Genomic DNA, 21,162 nt, shown 5'->3' with positions numbered 1-21,162 from the left:
AACACAGCTTGGGTCTTCTTAACTCCCTTCTCTATGACACCAGCTCGCCAAAGAGGTCTTTTCGGATTCGCCCATTTGCCATGTGGTTGATGGGTCTCAGCCAGCACAGACATATTTGCATTGGAAGTGTAAATATGGAAGTGGTGCTGGCCCTTCTCTAGTACTGTTGATTCATGAACCTTATCTTGCCAATAGATTTCCATTATGCACCCAAGGCATCCCATTTGTGAAAGGAGTTCAACCTCTAGTCTCGTTTTACATACAGAGTCCATGTTTCACTTCCATACAGCAGGATGCTCAGTACACACACACAGACACACAGACTTGGGACAACTGCCATAATCACGAAAGAAAAAAAAAAAACAAACCCCTAACACTTAAGGTTTTGACATGACAACAGACTGCTGGTAAATGACTACAGCAGGTGTCTGTCCCTACAATGGCCAGCTCCAAAAGTGCTACAGTTGCATCCAGCTTTACATAATTTACATGTTATACTTCAGATAAACAGGATTTTCTGCCTGCTGTATTTCAGCCTGTTTGGCACTACAGTTAAGAAGATCAAAGGGTGCACATTTCTGAATAGAAGTAAACCCTGACGGTGGAAGAATATCACTTCCTATCCATGACGCAGAGTTAGTGCCATGTAAATTATTAGCTAGCCATGACCCGAACACCAGGCTTTAGAAGTGCTTAAACCGATTTCTTATTAATGTTACTAAGTTACAGGCACCCTACAAATTTACACTCCAGTCAACTTCTTGCTACTCATATCTGGGTGCTAACACTATGGAGTTTGTCATAGCATAATTTATGACACCCCTTGCCCCTGTAACAGGGACGCATGTACTGGAATGGGGGCTGGATCTGCCTGAGCTGAGCCATGCCTAAACAGGACTGAAATGAAGCAGGGAGGTCAGCCTACACTAGGATATCCCATTGGTCCAGGAGGTACGGTACATCAAGGAAGTCAGACCAATATAAAAGGAATGGGTAACAAAGAGTCTCCCTCTCTCAGTATTTTCCATCCTGAGGAGAAACCTTTGCCAGATCACACTGGACCATATCAAGACAGAGCCATCTGGTGGTCTAAGCAAGATTAACAAAGCACAAATGGGAGTGTTCAGGAAAAAATATGAATACAACCTGGCTAGTAATCAGTTTATTATGGACATATTTATAACATTAATAAAGGGGTTGCTTTTTCATTTGCTTGTTTTAATACTATATCTTGTTGCTTGATGTCAAAAATAAAAGGTAACATATGAGGGCTACAGCAGGGATATGGGACATTTTATCCAGGTCTACATAAGAGTATAAAGGGGAGAGAATGGGGTCACTCTGGAACCCAATCTTTTTTTTTTTTTTTTTTTAAAAAAACAATGGTTTAGTCTATGATTAAATCCAGCAAGTACGACGCTATTGTTATTTCCGACCATGCCCCTCTGATCTTGGAGCTAAAATCATTATGCCCCACATACTCATCTTGCATCTTAACCTACTTTTATCAGCAGACGAGATCTGTACAGAATTTATATCAAAACAAATTAGTTTTTTTCTAGAGACAAATACATCCTTGGAGGTCTCTGCAGGAATACTCTGGGAAACCCTGAAGGTCTTCTTAAGGAGGACAGATTATCTCATCTCTTTCCCACAAAAATAAATTGGAAACCAAGAAGGTATCAAAGCTAACCAGCAAAATTACTAGAATAGATCAAGAACATGTCAGGTGTCCAAGTGAGGCTCTTCATAGGAAAAAGGCTCTGCATTCAGAACTCAACCTCTTGACAACTAAAGAAACTGAACTCATTTTTAAATCAAGACATCATTACTATGAACATGGAGAGAAAGCTAATAAGCTGTTAGCTCAACAAATCTACAAGCAAGAAGTCCACAAAGCAATCCCAGCAAATCACCAACACAGACAAAATCATTGACCATAAAAATATAATGCACACATTTAGAGACTACTATAAATCCTTATATTCTACTGAGTTTAAAGAACACACAATTTAATGTATTTCTGGATGCATTATAGATACCACAAATAGATACTCTTGGTGCAGAGGAATTGGATAAGCCGTTGGCACTATCAGAATTACTAGATGCTATAAAGTCACTTCAGAGTGGGAAAGCAGCAGGCCCCGATGGCTACCCTGCTGAATTTTATAAGAAGTTCTCCACTCAGCTAGCCCCCCCTTCTATTAGCAATATTCACAGAAGCTAGAGACAATAAAATTCTACCTCAAAACTTTGCCAAGCATTAATTACCGTCTTTCCTAAACAAAATAAGGACGTATTACAATGTGCATCATGCAGACCAATTTCACTTCTGAATAATGATGTTAAGATACTCTCCAAAGTCCTAGCTAGAAGGATGGAGAAAATGCTGCCTTCGGTAATATCACAAGATTAAACTGGATTTATTAAAGGCAGACACTTAATGTCCAATCTTCGACGCCTGTTTAATGTAATATACTCACCTGCAAAGTCAAACATCCCAGAGATATCCTTAGATGCAGAAAAAGCATTTGATATGATTGAATGGAACTACCTTTTCACTACATTGGAGAAATTTGGGTTTAGCCCGCACATTTCTGCATGGATCAAACTACTGTATACCAATCCAGAAGCTTCAGTTTGTATTAACAACATTAATTCAGACTACTTTAAAACTAGAACGTGGTATCAGACAAGGATGCCCCTTGTCACCACTGCTGAGCAACTGGCAGTTCACTGTCGAAATGCTTAGGAGATAAAGGGGATTATCAGAGAAGGACTTTAACAGAAAATTGCTCTATATGCAGATATGGTACTGTACTGTACATATCAGACCAGCAAAATACTGTGCCTGCAGTCCTAACAGCATTAACAGAATTTCAAAAGATTTCTGATCTCAGCATTAATTTGAATAAAAGTGTGCTCTTTCCAGTGAATTCTCAAGCACACAATATTAGATTGGACACCTTCCCTTTTATCATTGCAGATCAGTTCAAATTTCTAGGGGTAAACATCACAAGTTAACAAAGCTCTTTATCAACAAAATTTTGCCGTCTGTATGGAAAAAATTAAGCAATACTTGCATAGATGGTCAACCCATCATCTCACTTTAGCTGGAAGAATTAACATTGTTAAGATGAATATCCTCCCTAAGCTTCTCTTTTTATTTCAAAACATTCCAGTATACATCAATAAATCGTTTTTTTAAGAAATTAGATTCAACCATAACCAAATTTATTTGAAATTCAAAACATCCATGTATCCAAAGAGCGACCCTACAAAGGCCAAAGGCAGAAGGTGGCATGGCCCTACCTAATTTTCAATTTTATTGCTGGGCAGCAAACCTACAAACTATAAAAACCTGGACACAAATAGATGAACATACACAGGCTTGGTCTGCAATAGCAATAAAATCCTGCAGTACTACTTTACATTCCTTGCTTTGTGCCCCAATAAATGCAAGTTATCGCCAATACACTAACAATCCAATTGTGTTTCACTCAGAATATGGAACCAATGTAGGAAGCATTAAGATTGAGAAGCTTTTATCTGTGGCACCTCTGCACGAGAACCACCTTTTTCAACCCTCACAAACATATGTAGTTTTTAATGTCTGGAAAACATTTGGGAGTAAATCACTTAGAGATCTGTACATAGACCATGTCTCTGCATCCTATGAACAATTACATTCTAAATTTAAACTTCCTAGCAACACATTTTTCACTACCTTCAAATTAGAAACTTTGTTAAACAGAACCTGCTCAATTTGCAGACTTGTCTTGCTAAACTGGAAGAATCCTAACTCTCCTCTTTTAAGTCAGTGGGTAACTGATGTTGTATATGATTTGAAATTGGAAAAAAAATCAAATTCTCACTTAGAGGATCTGTGCAGAAATTTTTCAAAACCAGGTAGGATCAATAACATTTTAGAATAAGCTTTTAAAGCACTGAGGAAGTAGATTATCTCCCCATTTCTTTTTCTTCTCCATTTACCTATATTCACTTATTAATTCATCTATTTATTTATTTTTACTAGCTTTAAGTTTTATTCAGCTGCCCATGCTCTCTTTCTCAGGGGTAGGCATTGATTTGTTTTCAATCCTATTTTTGTAAAATTTGTATGGAATGCTGTGCGATTTCAATAAAATCAATAAAATTATAAAATAAAAAAAAATGGTTTAGTCTATAAACTGAGTGAGGTGCACATGGAAGGGTAGTTGATTAGGCATTATAAATGGACAAAAATGGAAGTAAACTAAACTGATGACTTTGCTCTACTTTATATTTTAACTCTTGGGCATCCTGATCAAAAAGCTGTTCAAGTTATGCCATCGAAGCAAAAACTTAATAGCAAAGATCTATGGGGCTCCTTTTCCATCCTAAAGGCCAAACATGAGTGGTAAATTTAACAGAGTCAGGCCTGCATATTAAACATCAACTCAAATTTGACATAACCAAGTCGTGTTAAATTACACTAGAAATACGCTTAAATATTTACAAAATTAATTCAATTTTACTATTAGAGGTGTACTCAAAATTGAAAAACAATTAAAGCATAAAAAAGGCAATATAAAGCTGAAAGACTTGCATTTAAGACGGACACACATACATACTATTGAGACGATGGGTACTCAAAGTGAAACATCGGTATCACTGACATATACAGGACTAAGGTGCAGACAAACATTGATCGACTGCCAGCAGGACAGAACATACAACTGCTACATAGTACACCATTACTGCTAAAGGCAAACCAAAAATGAATAAAACTATCAACCTCAGTAACATCCAACTCATCATCAAAGGAAATCAGCTGTGAAAAGAAGAGTTGAAAGCAAGTATTAGTAAAATATGCACAAGCACAGGACAGAGGAAATTCAGATTAAAACGTTGGTTAGAGGAAAGAAAGTTAACCAGTTAGTCAATGAGAGTTAGATCACAAAGCACTCAAAGCAAAAACAAAAAGGCCCATGATTGAAAAAGTATAGATTAGGAAAAATGTCACAAACTAGAATCAATATGGATCTTGAGGCTGTGTATTGTTTACCATACTACCATTGGTATACGTAACCTCAATTGGTAATTAGGAGCTGTAGCTAAAAGTGACCTACAGAGAAGCTCAAACGACTCCAAGCCCCCAAGAACGCAGTTAGCATTAAACCGCTTGACCGACTACCCAAGACTGCCCTAAATTGCATGCAACTATGAGCCAGTGGTAACAAAACAGTATTTTTCCAGCACCAGAGAACCACATAAGCATCTCAGTAAAGAATTTTGAAAATCTCCACTAGTAAAAAATTTTTGATCTAAAAGGTAACAGCCACTAGTGAAAGATTCTCAAAGGTAGACGAGAAAAGCTCCATCACACAGACTTGACTAAGTTCATAAAAGAGACAAACTGAACTGCAGAGGAATATTTCAGACAAATTTAAATACACAAAAATGTAATGTGATATGTGACAAAAACAATGATATGTGAACATAACTAAATGTGTCATGAAGTGGTTCTTGTTGCCGCTTTCTTTATGTATTTACATTACTTCTAAATTTAAAATTTTCCTCAGGGACACCACACGCAACAAGAATTTCTGCTTGACATTAAAACAGTCATTTCCACAATCAGATGCAGGCTTCAGGGAGGATGATGAATTCAGAGCTTCTTGAATTAAAGTAACCGCTTCGTACAGTAATTCTTGCTAACTTTATTCAGTCATACTTTATACATCATGAACGCGCCGAGTTAACTTTGATCCTGAGCTTTGCTTGCCTTGGAAATACTAGAAAAACAGCACTCACTATGGCGCGCCTTCTCAACTTTGACAGGGGAAGTGACAGTTTTAATTTCAAGGCATATTTCATGCTGTGTGCAACATCACTAAAATACAACCACAATATTTGCACATAAATGTGCCATGAAAATTTTTGTTGATTATTTCTTTATGTATTTACTTCATCTGTCACATTTCACAATACACTTGAGTAATTATTACGACTGTTTCTCAGCTCCACTGGTATACAACCAAAAGGAGCTTATGAATGTATGCCATGCATCAGTCTTTAAAGTTGAAGGATAGAGAGTGGACTGGCAAATTGTGATCCAAATAAAGCAGATTTGAAATACAATATCTCCAGTAAACGTTAAAAAGAATAAAAACAGAATTAGGAGAGGAACATGACAAAGGAGCATCTTTAGCAATGGCCTGGATAAGATCATCTTGTGAGGATATGGACACCCTTCAGCGTGACGTACCTTTTCTCCATAGCCGCGGTCCTTGGTCATCATTTCCCGAAGAGTTTGCAAGACTTTGATGCATAACTTTTCCTCATTCTCCTCCAACAATTGTTTTGTGTGTTTAATAAGCCTGGAGGGAAAAACAAAACACAAAAAGGTAAATATAAACCTTTACATTAGGTAAAGCTGTGACAATTCACATAACTCAACTCAACATCCAAATCAGACAAAACGTAGCAAAGCCTGATTAAGCAACTTACAAATGCCTATGTGCACAATTGTACTGGAGTTAAAGAAAAATGCATACATTCACTTATAATTGGGTCAATCAAAAAACATACAAAAAGGTGACGAGACACGAACAGCAGGGCCCTTAATCTTGCTACTCAAAAATGATGCACGCAGGTGAGGTGTCCTCCCAAAACAACCGCTTTTCAAGCACAATGTGGATAAGGAGGGGGAGTAACTGACATACGTAGTAAATGTTACAGACCAAAATGAACATTAACAAACAGTCAAATAAGTTAAGCCAGTAGATGTGTGACTGGAGATAAAGTAAAATGAGGTTACATTTATATTGTGGCTGCTGGAGAGTAAACCAGTAACATCAAAAGTGAAATCAAACCCATCCGATAGATCTGATGTTCTACAACTGAAGCACATCAGTGTATGCCCTCAGCAGAGCCCTTCTTAAAATCTTTATAAAACGTCCTTTTTGTACCATGTGTACGAGCGCATTCTTTAAGTAGGTTTTTTATAGGCATTTATTTCACGGGGCTGTTCAGTAAATAAACCAAAAAATGATGAACAATGCATAAACACCACTGTTAACGTTCAAATGATTTTTCCCAGGAAAAAAAAAATGCTGCCCAATAAAAAGTCCACTATATACCCATGGGATGTTTATTGACATGTTTAGTTCACTTGAAAGTTTATAGTGTGAAACACAACCAAACTGGAAACTGAAAGAAATTACTGAATCATCCCGATTCAGAATAAAGTAAACAGGCCAGGTGTGTGAAAACAGGTTAAAACACGGGTTAGGTTGTAGACTGAAGCACTTCCACTTCATATTAGAAGACTAAATCATGTTTATCAAGTCAAGCAGCCTTTTTTTGAGGAAAGAAGGAGATTACAGCACAGTAACGGACAGTTACACTTGTGTAATGGTACTCAAAGCACTCATTTTGTGGAGCAAATTACACTAAACGCATTAAAACAGAACTTACTTGCAGATGAACCCTCCACTCTCACACTTTCTTCTTGCATCTGTGTTTTCTGGAAATAGCAGCTCTGGTCTATGGAGAACATCAACAAGGACAGACAGCTCAGCCTGCACCAGGGGTCGCAAACGATCCTCTAAAGCAGACACGATATCCTAGGAGTTAAGCAAAGCAGAAATTGGTCTTTACCAGCCCACTGCATGATCTAAAATGAAAAGAAAACGCGTTTTCCATTTGTAGCATTCTATGATGCATGATCATGTAGCGCACTGCTTCATAACATTTACATTCAAATACAGTATATACTTAAACACTGTTCATGAACTAGCCAAGCAGCAGATGCCCGAGGAAACGGGGCATCCAGAAAGCACCACTCCTGTAAAGCAGGCACACACGGGTGAAGTTGAAGATGATGGGGTAGCATGACGTGCTCCTCACCATTTTGTATTTCATTCTCCCAAGTGTCTGTAACCATTACCCATATTCCTAAAGCCTACTTTACAAAGGAACTCATCTGAAAAGAGCAAAAGCAGCAGCTTTCAAGACACTTCCACCTTGGCCAATGCAAAGCCTTCCTCTTGTAAGCCTGTGGAAGAAAGTGATGAGGTTGTCTTCTCTGTTAATTCATTACCTTTTAAGAAAGGCTGACCAGTCTATTTCTTAACAAGGAAGAGGTAGTTGTTACAGAACTTTGAGGTTCCCACCTGCACCTCTGAGGGTAGTGTTTTGCTCATTTTGTAAAATCCAGTGCTTGGCCTTGAGCAGGACTAATATGATACTGCCCGGCATTGTTCTCACTATTTACAAAAATCTTGTCAGTCTTGGCAGTTGTGTCCATCTTGTGTCTGTGCAGGATCAAGTAGGTTCAGTGATCAAGGAGAAATATGTTTTGGAGAAGCAACACATTGGTCCATATTTTAGGAGATCTACTCTGCAGGATCCAAACTGACCAACTGATCTTTCATTGGGACTGCAAAACAGAATGTGGAGTTCCAGAAGAACTTGACTGTAAGAGAGGTTCGTCTCTTAATGGCAGAAAGGTATAAACAGTATGCTGAGAAGTGAACAACTGACTTCACAAGACAGAAGGAGATACCTTGCATGGATTCTGGCATTGGGGTTTACTATCTGGTTGAGGAGGTCAGAAGTATATCAATTGAGCAAACTTGAGAACACATGGAAGGCAGTTAACCAACCGGCACTGCAATTCCACAAAACAAAAGCAGCAGCAACCCAAGCTCTGGAAGATGGAGGGTGTCAGCATAGCTGCAGCTAAAAGCCAACTGGCAGCAGTGAAAGATGACATGAAGGCACGGAAGAAGGCGGCATGGGATGCTAGTGAACTTCCTGCTTTCTTGGTGGCTCCTGTGGTGTTTGATGAAGGATTCATGAAGGTCGATTGCTCTGTTAAAACAGCTTTGTTGACAGGATGCCATTTAAAGCTGGCCCAGTGTTTCTAATATTGCAATCTTCTAAAGCTTTGTAGAACAAAGTCTGCCCATCACTCCTCAAAATACAAATTACTACAAGGTAGCAGAGCTCTGCCTAGATTTCAAGAGGTACCTGCAGCCCACAGGATGCATCACCCACATGCCTGCCTACTTAAAAACACCCCTGCTTAAGTGGAATTCCACAGGGTTCTCATGTTATAGATCTCTTCAGCCCTGCCCATGAAATAACAGACACTTCAAGAGTCAGTAGGCCAAAGTACAGTCCAGACATCCTGCAGTGATGGTACCCACAGCTACTCTACTAATAATCTCCTAAACTAGCCATCCTGGGATGACCATCGCTTGTATAGCAGGATTTAATGTCATTTACGCCTCAGGAGTGTTCTTGGAGGAAACTGAACAAGGACAATACAAAACCATTTCGGAGGATGCTTCCTTTAGAACAGAGTCTTGCAACCATCTTGTGTTTATAAACTGATATTCCTTTTGCCCACGAGTAGCGCTACTTCAAATCATCTGCAATGTGGAATTCAATGTAGTGCTTACATATTTGAGAAACACTTCATACTTAACCTGAATCACAGCATCTTGGCAGTTTTGTCATATGGTGTGTTTAAAAGTTTAAGTACAGTGCTGCCATGAATTTTATGAACAGTATCTTGGAGTTCTGACTTTTTTTTTTCATTCTTTATTTCACCTTATACAATTTCTTGTATTAGGAATTTGTTAGTTTTCACAAACCCCTTGGGGTCAGAGCGCAGGGTCAGCCATTGTACAGCGCCCCTGGAGCAATTGAAGGTTAAGGGCCTTGCTGAAGGGCCCAGCAGAGTAGGATCTCTTTTTGGCAATGACGGGGATTCGAACCAGCAAACCTCGGGATACCAGCGCAGATCCTCAGCCTCAGAGCCACCACTCCACCCGACTTACAGGTTATGTTGATAACACTTTATATACCAGCATCATGCAGTATTAAATATTTTAACACATACATGACCTTAAAACAATGTGCTTTATAACAGGACAAACATTTGGATGCAGGCAAGGTAAATAAGGGAGTCTACCCTCCAAGATTCCTGGAGGGTAGGAACTTGGTCCATAAGCCCCTTTGCTGAGCTCTGTAAAACAGTCTTACCTGCAGTCGCTCAATGATGTTTCTATAGTCCCGGGATGCAGCAAGGACAGAGTCTCTCCTGGCTGCATTGCGGGCAGACATTCTCCAGCTCATAGCAGTCTTCTGGACAATATTGTGAGACTTGAGGAAAAGATTGTTGACTTGACTGTCCAAATCCACAGGGATAGCAATTGCCCGGCTTTTAGCTAACAATGAGGAAGAAAAAGGTTACTACACAAAAAATCCACACACTATACACACAGTTGAGCCAAAATATTTCAGTTTTTTTGGTGTTAAAAGGAGTTACGACTCTATTCAAGTTAGGTGTTAAACAAGCGCACACACACACACACACACACAATCTATACAGATAAACTAAAAATTCATACAGTCCAGGCAAAATCTGAAAAAGTTTGAGACAGCTCATTCACATTATAGGAGCTAAAACCAACTGATAACCAAGAAATGTTGGCAATATACAATAAAGCAGATAATAAATTCTAAATCAGACACTCTAAAGTGTACCTACCGATTAGGGAGAAACAATGCAAGAGTAAACAAGGGTTCTACCACGTAAGGATGGACCCACAGTAACCATAGATGCGACATTTGTTCTAATCATTTCGTCAATAAAAATTGTGACAGAGCAGCTAGTGTTACTTGAGAACTTTAAATGCAAGTGTCCGCAATTAGAAATTCCAGCTGCTTATGTATTTGCTGTTTTGAATACAGAAAGAAATGGAAACCCAAAATCATGTTTCCATTTACAAGATGGATCTCCATTATCCACATGTTCTAATGTTTGAACCACAGATGTTCCTTCACATCCCTTAATCTCATACTGCTGTTCTGAATCAGGTTCTTGCTTATTTGCAGACCACCGTGTCAGTGTGCTCTGTGAAGAGCCCCCCATTTAAAAAACACAAACATTCACTATACACACTTAAACTATGGAAGAATATTTTGGATTTTTTTTTTAATAAATAATATTGTGCAAAGTCACAATACCTGAGCATAAATAATTTAACACATTAAATCTAAGTACTGAATCATTTAACTGATATACAACAAAACGTCTTTTAGAAACTGCAGAGTATCCAATAGCAAGGTCTTAAAAGTACAATTCTTTTTGCAAATAAATATTTAAACATACAAGTACACTGAACAACCACTCATGCTAAAACTACATCAATAAGAAATCCTTGATCATCAAGATTAGAGTGTTGAGGTGATCAGGTGTTTTATGGTTAGTCAAGTCTGTCACAGGTCTTAGTTTTACAGGCATTTTGTTTTAAATAATTCAAGCCTCTGGCAGCTTTATTCATATTCTTTAAAAGCAACAAATGTGTGTGTCACACTTACCAACGTCTGATAAGACCTTAATACATCCTTCAACTGAGCCCTTCTGGACAGGCAACAGCCAGTTGCAATGGTAAACTCTGAACACGCCTTGCAAGAGCTGAACAAAAACTGGCTGACGAGTCTGTGGAAGAACACCATAGCAGGTTTAGGAGATATTCCCCTCGGAAACAGGGGACTTCCAGGTCACTGGAAGCTATTGAATACACTTACCACACAATGATCTATAGAGAAATTATCTAGAACCAACAGCTTTACTAGTCACAATTTAAACACAGAAGGAAATAGTAATCTGCTGTTTAAATAAGCAAAACATATTAGAGATCTAAAAGGTAGAAGAATATAAAAAAAAAAAAAAAAAACAGCTAAAAATCAATTTTTCGTAACTACATCTTGGTTGTATCCTGTTGGTCTATATGGGCATGGAATTATTTTCCTCCGAGTTCTGCAATTCCCTACTAATCAGTACTATTCTCTACCTCCTTTTCCAGTTCTTCTGTGCTGCCACCCCCACCTGATCAAGGTCTCATGCTGCCCCCTGTGTTTATGGATTGAATGACATGTCACAGATGTACACATGACCACCATCACCTTCAATTCTTTCCATGTGAAGCCTCTAAACCATAAAGGGCTGATTTAGAACATCTACGTTAGGCAGTATACCAAGGTGGGGCCTGGGTGGTCTTTTGGAACCCCTTCTGATTTTTTTTTCCCCCTCCTCCAGCCTAACTAGAGGTGTTTTTTTGTTTCTTCAGTCCTCCAGGCCATCTGACTTTACCTTTTTCTTTGTTACATTACTGTTTAAGCAGCTTAAATTTTGTTTTGGTTTTATAATAAACTTCATTTTATTTCATGTTGTAAAACACTGAGCTACACCGTATGAAAACCTGCTAAATAAAATGTTGTGGTTATTTCTGTATTTCAAAAGAGCTCACATTGGGATATTTTAAGCCTGTTTTTCCAGTTTATTACCTAAACCTGTCTGTGCGTGTCCGTTCTAATAACCTATTTGGTCCTTTGATTAAAGAGCACAAAAAATCTAGTAATAATATTTAAGTGGTTTAAAACCATAGAGGAGTCTGCCTGAAAATGTAAACACTAAACTTCCTTATACTGTGGACACCAAAGACATTTACATATTTTCATCCTCCATAGCCTTGAAGGAGTGGGATCTGTAGCCGGACACACTGCAGTTTAGCCAACACACAGGCAAAAAATGGCTACAAACATCACAATAGTATAATATGCTTGTCTGAATGTGGCTTGGGGAAAGACTACCAAAAGACCCGAAAATCCATAAATGATTTGCAAAAAAGCAGAGCAGTTTATATTGTTATGCTTATTTTGTGCACTATCAGGGTGGTTTACATTTACTGGATGGCCATGTGGAGACTAGAGCATTTGCCTTTTACATTTCCTCAAGCTCTGATCCTGTCACTATTTATATTCCAGTTTCTTTTGTACATTTCACAAGCAGGCTAAACGTACTTGTCCCCATACTGTGGTCTGCAGTCCTAAGGACTGACTTGATACAGTATGTGTCATAATAAATACCAACACATATTGGGTTTTGATATAGATGATGCTCTATCAGACAGTTGTGGCGAGCGCCCTCTTCTACACGGTGGTGTGCTGGGGAGGCAGCATAAAGAAGAGGGACGCCTCACTCCTGGACAAACTGGTGAGGAAGGCAGGCTCTATTGTAGGCATGGAGCTGGACAGTTTGACATCTGTGGCAGAGTGACGGGCGCTGAGCAGACTCCTGTCAATCATGGAGAATCCACTGAACAGGATCATCTCCAGGTAGAGGAGCAGCTTCAGCGACAGACTGCTGTCACCGTCCTGCTCCACTGACAGACTGAGGAGATCATTCCTCCCCCACACTATGCGACTCTTCAATTCCACCCCGGGGGGGGATTAAACTTTAAAATTATACAAAGTTATTGTCTGTTTTACCTGCATTTTTTTATCACTCTTTAATTTAGTATTGTTTCATTATCAGTATGCTGCTGCTGGAGTATGTGAATTTATCTATCTATTGCAAAACATGTCATTCAAAAGTTTGAGAATGCTTTTTATCTCCAAGTGTACTAAGATCATAGGATGCTAAACTATCCCTATAAACAGTGGGCTCCAGCCACAACACACTAATGCAAAAATCCACAGCAGGGAGAGTTACATGTGTGTGTTAATGTTAATAAGAAAATCCATGTGCTAAGAAGAACTTTCCATGTCAACACAGGCAGCAACCAGGCAGTGAACGACAAATCTAAGATGCTGGATTTGAGAGTGTTCAACACATTTAGCCCTTGAATAATAACAGTTCCTTCCCAGATGTCTATCAATCCAAAAGGCCCAGCAACTCCAGCACCACTACTGTGCATAAAATACCAGAATGATGTATTAAATACCTCAGTTACTCTTCCCAAAAGAGAAGCCTGCTACAAAGAAAGGGTTTAAAAAAAATATATAAAATTTTAGTAGCAAAAACAGACATTGTAAAATCTGCTAAACACCTTAGTAACAACAAGCTGAGAACATTTGAAAAATCCTTCCCTTTAGGCGCTGAAAGTAATCCAAGTTTCAGATTTCAACTAAACAAATGCATGAAATTCTCTTGCTGAAAGAATTGTTTTCAGTTTGTTTCTCCCTATAAAAATTAGTACTCCATCAAAACAGAGAACCCAAAAATATTGACCTACCTTACCACATTTATATGGCATGCTCAGATACATCCAAATGAGTTCCATTTCAGTTCACAAGAGCTTTTGCCGGACGGGATTTATTTTAGTGAAATGCATGTGTTTGGGACATTTTGAGCATACAACTGGATGACCATTCAAGTGGATTACGCAACACAAGAGATTTTTCCATGGATGTTTTCATATTGTTTGTTACCCAGAATTGGTCACCGTAAACACCTATTCTATCAGAAATTTTAAAAGTTTCTGCCGTCACTACAAATTACATGGGGTAACATGGGGTGTCTAGGGTTGCAAGTGTCCTGGATAAAAATCAAGATCCAGGTCTCGCACAAACTCTAGGGAACAGCAAATCGGCAGTGTGCGCATCTGCGGAGAGAGTGTCGACCTTGCTGAGGGGTTTATTTACCCCAGCAGCAACATTCAGGTCTCTGGAGACTTCCTATAAAAAAGTCAGATGGATTTGGAAAGCATGAGGAGGTCATGAGGTCACTGGGAAGGGGTGTGCACCATTCCCAATATCCATGCAAAAGGACGAAGGTCCAAGTCTTTAGAGTCCTGTTGCGAGACATGCCATTAAGGCACTCAATCCCAAATATGTAAACTTGTTTTATTTTTAAAATAAGAATTCAGGTTCTGGTCAGAGAACACTACAATAAAATTCATATTAACACAGGTTAACTCAAGTCTAAAGCAGGACTACTCAAAGTACAGCGTATAGGGTTTAAGTCAAAAGGTGTGGGGACATATTGAAGTGTAGGGAACTTAAGTGCCTGAAGTCATTTAGGGTTCAAGATCAAGAAGGTGCACATCTAATGTATAACATGCTTAAATAGTATTTTAAGCAGCCCAAGTGAATGTCACATTTGTGGTTTTGGTTATTTGCAAGTTCACTATGAACAATTAAAATGGAATATTTTTGCAGCTTGCCAAATGGTTGCAGAAACTCCAAGGACGTGTAACCCAAAAACATAAATACTGAAACTGATTTGTATTGCATAAAATAAAAAGACCTGCTGCCTTCCACCCCTAATCCTTGCAAGTTCAAAAGGTATGTCCTGTACTATGTAAAGTTTAGAGTTCACATACTCTCTGCAGCTTGAAAGCTAGGTTAGGTTAGGTTTCTTTATTTAGTCATGTTTACACAGGAAAACATGAAATTTGCCTTCTCAGTTGCATCTAACAGGTAACAGACAGAATGAAATAAAACAGACAAATAGAAATAAGAAAGGTTAAGGTAAGGCAGTTAGATAAAACATATTTATACCAAAAATACCAAAAAGCTAAAATTGAGTATAGAAGTTGGTTAAGTGTGATCCCAATGAACCTTTGAAAACATCATTGTTTTCATCTTCACTCTTATCTTGCCATCATTTTGGTAGTAATGCATCTGCCTCTTCTATAAAGAAATCTACTGGCTTATCCCAAATTTGTTATTTCCCCCAACCCACTCCCCCTCTACTAGTGAAAGATTTACTTCTTGTGATGTTCTGTTATTTTGTTCTTTATTTACTCTGCAATTGTTTTCTTTAGCTGACCTTATAACAACTGTGCTTTGCCCACAAAGATGTTGGAAATTGTAGTTTTCTCTGCACATTTACTGGATTATATACTTCATGAACTATTGGTTACTGCAAGCTATGCACCAAATAATTAATAATCCTACTTTATGAAAAAATATCAACAGCATTTTGCTTGAACAATTACACCTGGAAGCTAACTATCGATACTTTGCTTACCTAAAATAGTATAGCGTGACACAGACCCCTTTGGGGGCCCGTTAATGTTCATTCAAATGTTTCTGTAGAACTTGAGTCAGAGTGACAGTTACACATAGCTGGTACCCCTTGGAAAATAAGGCGGTGGCACACAGCTAAAGGTCTGCTCTCTAAATGCAGCTAGGTCAGGGGTCTTGCAGGTCGGTCCTGGAGGGCCATAGCCGGCTGCAGATTTATATTGCAATCTGAATGCTTAATCAGAAACCAATCCTTGCCAATAACAGAGCTTATTTAATTGTATGGCTGGTTGTTTTTTGGCCTTAACAGCTCATGGTTATATTGCAGAGTTTTTCCTTGATTTGAAACCTTAACATAATTCTCAGACCCTTCTGTTCAGCTTCCTCCCAAATGAATTTAATAAACCAGAAAGTTCATGAGGAATCCACACAGGTGTAAATGGATATACTGTAGGTTAGATGGAGAACTGCTGGGTCTTTTATCATTTGCATTTTATTACTAGTATAAGGAGGAATTGCAAACAGTGAATGCTGCTAATGACTAAAATAAGCAATTAAGATTGTGAAATCTTGAACAAGTGAGACAACTAAAATAAAAATATTGCTTGAGAAGTGCTTGAACAGCAATAACTGTTCATTAGGAAATTGTTTATATAATAAAAAAAAAAGCCTGCAGCCACTGTGACCCTCCATCACCAACTCTATAGACCCCTGATCTAGGTAGAACATATCTACTGGTTAAATATGTAAAAGTTAAAAAAAAAAAACAAGGCGGCTTAAACGTCACTTTCCAAGTTAAGGTTGCACAAGTTCACCAGAAAGTAACATCACAGCATAAACCTACCCAGTATGACACTTGCTCCTTAAACAATATTGAAGCATTAATACATCTTGGAATGGATGCAACTAACGTAGAGATTTATTTTCTATTTTCCACAGTTACAAACCCAATGCCACATCAGAATCAAAATCAAAAGACAAGTCGATTTCCACACATTTGGTGCAAACCTTTAATTAGAGCCTAAGCCACTGCTTGCTCATCATGTACCATTAAGTCATGAACCTCTGCATACTATGCCTAAGGATGTAGAGAGCACAAACTAAACACTAATACACACTAAGGGCTACAAGAGCCAAGGTGTTACATCTATACAATGATACTTACATAAATGAGGAAACAGACCTATGAAAGACATTTAAAAAGTCATTTGTTAGATGGTTCTCCAGTCAACGCAGAAGGGTCAGGTAAATGGAATATACGCTATCAATCTAAAATGTTCAGAGGCAGGAAAAAAAAAAACTAAACACCCCTCACCGTCAACTCCTGGGCTGCACTTTCCAACTGTTTTGAAGACGCATAAGCTCCATTCTATGCATTTGGTGTCATTCTAGATAATAATTACCAGGTATTGAATTCTAAAATGGCGACTGTCTCATTTCCTTATGTTTAAGTCTTCCAATAACTTTCCTTTATTAAGCTAGAAAAATCAAATGTTTTACAGCCGTCTAATCTTAAAACAATCTAATGTAGGATAACAAACCCATCAGAGTAATTAAGCATTGCAAATCTCCAGCTAATCAAATAAAATTGTTGGATGCCTTTGGATCACACAAACTGAAAGAGTATCAGAGTCTACAAAGTGTAGGTAAGCAGTTTGATTCAGATTTCCCAATCCTTAAACTAAACAATGCAATAATTTCCATTACATGCTTATATATGTTAATGTGAGAATAATCATAAATACGAAAGCCAAGCATAGAAACCTAAGACTTAGCATTTCAGTAATTTAACAAATGCTTAAACAACTCTCCAATTCATTCCTGCCCATTGACTGAATACAAGTCAGCTCAATTCAGTGTCTTTTCAACAATCTCTAATTTAAAAATATTTCTTAAAGCCATCAAGTTTACAATTAAAGTGCCATGCTGTTTTGTTCCCCACTTCAGAAACTGGAAAAAAATGTTTAAAAAGTTTACATACTAACATTTGGTGTCAAAGTCGGACCTTTCCCTGCCAACAGGGCGATAAGCTTGACATGCTATAGAGTGAAAAAATGATTTTTCAGCATCTTCTGCCATCTCTTCTAAATTTCACATTTGTCCCCCATGTAGAACAAGAATGACATCAAATTTATTTCAATCCCTTTAATACACTTCATTTATGGTGAATTTTGTTTGCAAGGCTGAGCACTCTAAAGCATCTTTCCAAAATTAGTACCATAAAAAAAAACAAGACACATACATTTCACTGCCACATTAACAGCTTTTCTACAAAATTTGAAGTGTTAAAATGCTACTTGCATAGCCTTTTCCATTAAGGTGGGGAGAGGTGGTTTACAAGGACTGACTCCTCACCAGCCAAGCAAGGCATGACCACTCCAGTAGATCAGAAACCCAAAGGAATTACAAATATTAAATCTTTTACAAGTTCAAATGAACATACATTTTCAAAAAAAAGGCTAAGGCAAAGCTTTCCCTAACCTTTATTAGCTGCCATATAAAAGAGTATGCAGAACAAAATAATTGGTACAGTAATAGAGTACTTATGCATAAGGCAGTAAGTATGCAGGAGCAACACTGGGAGATCAAGAACGCTTTCTTAAAAAAAAAAAAATCTAGACATCAGTGTTCGTACAAACTGTAATACAGCTCATACTTTTCATATTTAGAAAGGAAGCATATGGGGATCTTTTCTGCCAACTGCTATAAGGAAATTCAAAGCTTCCTCCCGAGGTTCAACACAATTCTTATACTCTGTTTAATAAATAGATAAATGTATATTTGGGCAGAAATAGCCAATTGATTTGTTATGCTGCGAGTTGGTATCTTTGTTTCTGTATCTAAATTTCCCTTTGGGATATGTAAAAAAAAAATAAAGATTAAATGATTTAAGAGGAAAAACTGTACAATGTTTCAGGAATTTTGGCATTTCTTATGTCTCAAGCACTTACCTGTAAGCTTGTGCTCTGGTCAGAGAAGGGAGAGCTGAAAAACGTGGTAACAATGCTCATTACAGTCTCCGTCACGTATCGCTCCAGGATGGTGTCTGCATGCTTACGGTCACTCGTATTGTTGCAAACCTACAAACACAGATGGAGAACTTCGAAAACATCCATAGCACTCATGCAGAAACTCACAATACAACAAAATCATTTCAGACTTGTTTCCAAGTATGTGGCACCACAATCTTCAATACAAGAAAACATTACCTACTACTTTAAACTCTTAACACTTGAAGGGACAGTAGGTCAAACACTACAACAGCAAAGATTTGCCAGTGAAATTATATTCAGTTTAAAAAAAAAAAAAAGATTTCATATTTGTAGAAAACCTATCTGAAACTGACTCATGAAATCATTCTTGCCAAATGTTGGTCTTTTCTAATAAAATCGAACTCTTCCATTGTCAAAACTGCAAATTACTTTGCAAATAAATGGTAGAAAAACATACCCTACAGATATCCACCAAGAAATTCTCAAAGAGCTTCCACATGTGATTACTTGTGTAGATTTCCTTCATTTCCACTTCTGTGTCTACATAACAATGATTCAGGAAGTTGATATAGGCAATTTTCACCTAGTTTGAGCCAAAAAGAAATAAAATCAATTTAAGTATGGGAAAAAAAAAACTTTAGGTTTTCCTACTAAAGGAAATGTCGTAGAATTTCAAAAATAAAGCACTTGAGAATGCAATATATTTTGGGAAAAAGCAGGGTCGATAAGTTTATAAAGCTCAAAATATTCAGCATGTTTAATTATGAAAATTGTTCACAAAAATAAGCTACTCAAAATGTGTAAAGTGCACAGAACCCTTTAAGAATCCAAGTGCAAATACACCCCCCGCCTAATTCATATATCATGGAAAAGCCAAAGTTTTAATGCTGGGTGGGTGGAATAGTGACTGACATATTGTTTAAGCAAATCAGGAGGTTTTTATACGCAAGGTTTTTAAAGGATTAACTCAAACTTGCTTAAGTGTGTACAATGTTTGCTTTTGTTCTCCACAAATTCAGATGGGTCTACAGACTAATCATGGTTCCACTTATAATCAAATCATTTGGATATTCTTATAAGCAGTGATACACAATGCAGTTTCACTGCAAGAATCAAAAATAAACCAAAAATGTAATTTATACTGTTAACTGTCATTTACCAACAAGTGACCTAGATGAAGTTGGGCAGATTAAATGTACATGTGGATTTAAAAGAAAGTTTTCTATTTAGGATTAAAGTCACTTCCAGTCATATGTAGACATTACATATTTGTGGTGATTGTTCCAGCAGTATGATGCTCACTTTGCCAATCACAATGACAAGTTTGGAGACTACAATCCTGAAGATGCATCAAGAGACAAATACTCCATATGCATATCCTCAGCCTTAACTACAGGAATCATGAAACAAAGTTTGGTTGCTAAGTAATGGCAAGTGCTGGGCTTCATGTATAGAGAGTTTTTCTGCAGAGAATACAATAAATGTGCACAATTGTATATTTGTGTTTATTTGTGCAGAAAATATGCAGGAGGTCTCATTTCTAAATAAAATACATTTCATTACTCCACAGAAGAGAGCCATTGATTATAATTTTATTGGTATGCAGTGGATTACCTGCATTGCACAGGTCTATCAATTTCTGTATATCTGTTTTTACACTACAAATATTTTAATGAGTTGCTGTCACAGTGTGAAATGGAGTCAGTTATGAATTATATTCTGCAGAAAAGGGAAAACAAACACCACAAACCACCCTTTAAAAAGCTTCATCAATACCTCTTCTAAATTAGAGACACATCTACATCACACACATTAACTCTGGAAAACCCCAAAAGTTCATTCTGTGGCACCACGGAAACTTACCTCAGGGATACAGTCTTCATGAGTCACCACACGCACAATATCATCCAGTGGGAGAAGGGAGTTGCACTTTATTTCGGTGTAAACATTTTTACCCTCTGTACACACTGCTAGCAGTTCCACCAGATGGATGTGGTACATTAGAGCACTGTTCTCATCCATGCGGTCCCGCTCAGAGCGCATCATCTGAACCAGTGTTTGGAAAGATGCTCGGTCATTGTAAAAGACCAGGACATCCTCCCCAGCATTAACAAGCTAAAAAGAAAAATAACTGAAGTCAACACACAATTTTATACTAAGCAGGGACTGTGCAACTACTGCAGAGTAAATTGATTATTGGCTTTGACACATTAAAAGAATTTTGACAACAACAAGCCATTCAACCCAACAAAGCTCACCATCCTACCAACTTCATTTATACAAAATCTTCCTTTAAGACTGTGGTTCATCGAGATGGTATATTGAAGATGTGACAACACTCATGATTATTCTCAGA

The 21,162-nt window shown here is 37.8% G+C and overlaps 1 protein-coding gene and 1 long non-coding RNA gene across 7 annotated transcripts in view; one reads left to right on the top strand and one right to left on the bottom strand.

The window, feature by feature from the left end:
• Positions 1-21,162, top strand: part of LOC127526220 (uncharacterized) — a 388,781-nt gene that overhangs the window by 169,272 nt on the left and 198,347 nt on the right. The gene's annotated exons all lie outside the window — the stretch shown is intronic.
• LOC114669269 (inositol 1,4,5-trisphosphate receptor type 1-like) overlaps positions 1-21,162 on the bottom strand; it is a 186,557-nt gene that overhangs the window by 84,103 nt on the left and 81,292 nt on the right. For 3 of the 6 annotated variants that reach the window (XM_051920995.1, XM_051920989.1, XM_051920990.1), the window contains 9 exons: positions 20,670-20,921; positions 19,264-19,389; positions 18,765-18,893; positions 13,788-13,814; positions 11,380-11,500; positions 10,039-10,223; positions 7,462-7,610; positions 6,251-6,362; positions 4,778-4,813 (listed from right to left, as the gene is read on the bottom strand). In XM_051920995.1, coding sequence (XP_051776955.1) covers positions 4,778-4,813; positions 6,251-6,362; positions 7,462-7,610; positions 10,039-10,223; positions 11,380-11,500; positions 13,788-13,814; positions 18,765-18,893; positions 19,264-19,389; positions 20,670-20,921 — 1,137 coding nt within the window. The remainder of the gene's footprint in view (positions 1-4,777; positions 4,814-6,250; positions 6,363-7,461; positions 7,611-10,038; positions 10,224-11,379; positions 11,501-13,787; positions 13,815-18,764; positions 18,894-19,263; positions 19,390-20,669; positions 20,922-21,162) is intronic. The other 3 variants (XM_051920991.1, XM_051920993.1, XM_051920994.1) reach the window with 1 other exon arrangement.

The sequence above is a fragment of the Erpetoichthys calabaricus genome, chromosome 18 (genome assembly GCF_900747795.2).
Source record: "Erpetoichthys calabaricus chromosome 18, fErpCal1.3, whole genome shotgun sequence".
Taxonomy (NCBI): domain Eukaryota; kingdom Metazoa; phylum Chordata; class Cladistia; order Polypteriformes; family Polypteridae; genus Erpetoichthys; species Erpetoichthys calabaricus.
The sequence above is the reverse complement of the archived record's forward strand: the minus strand, read 5'-3'. Positions and strand labels throughout refer to the sequence as shown.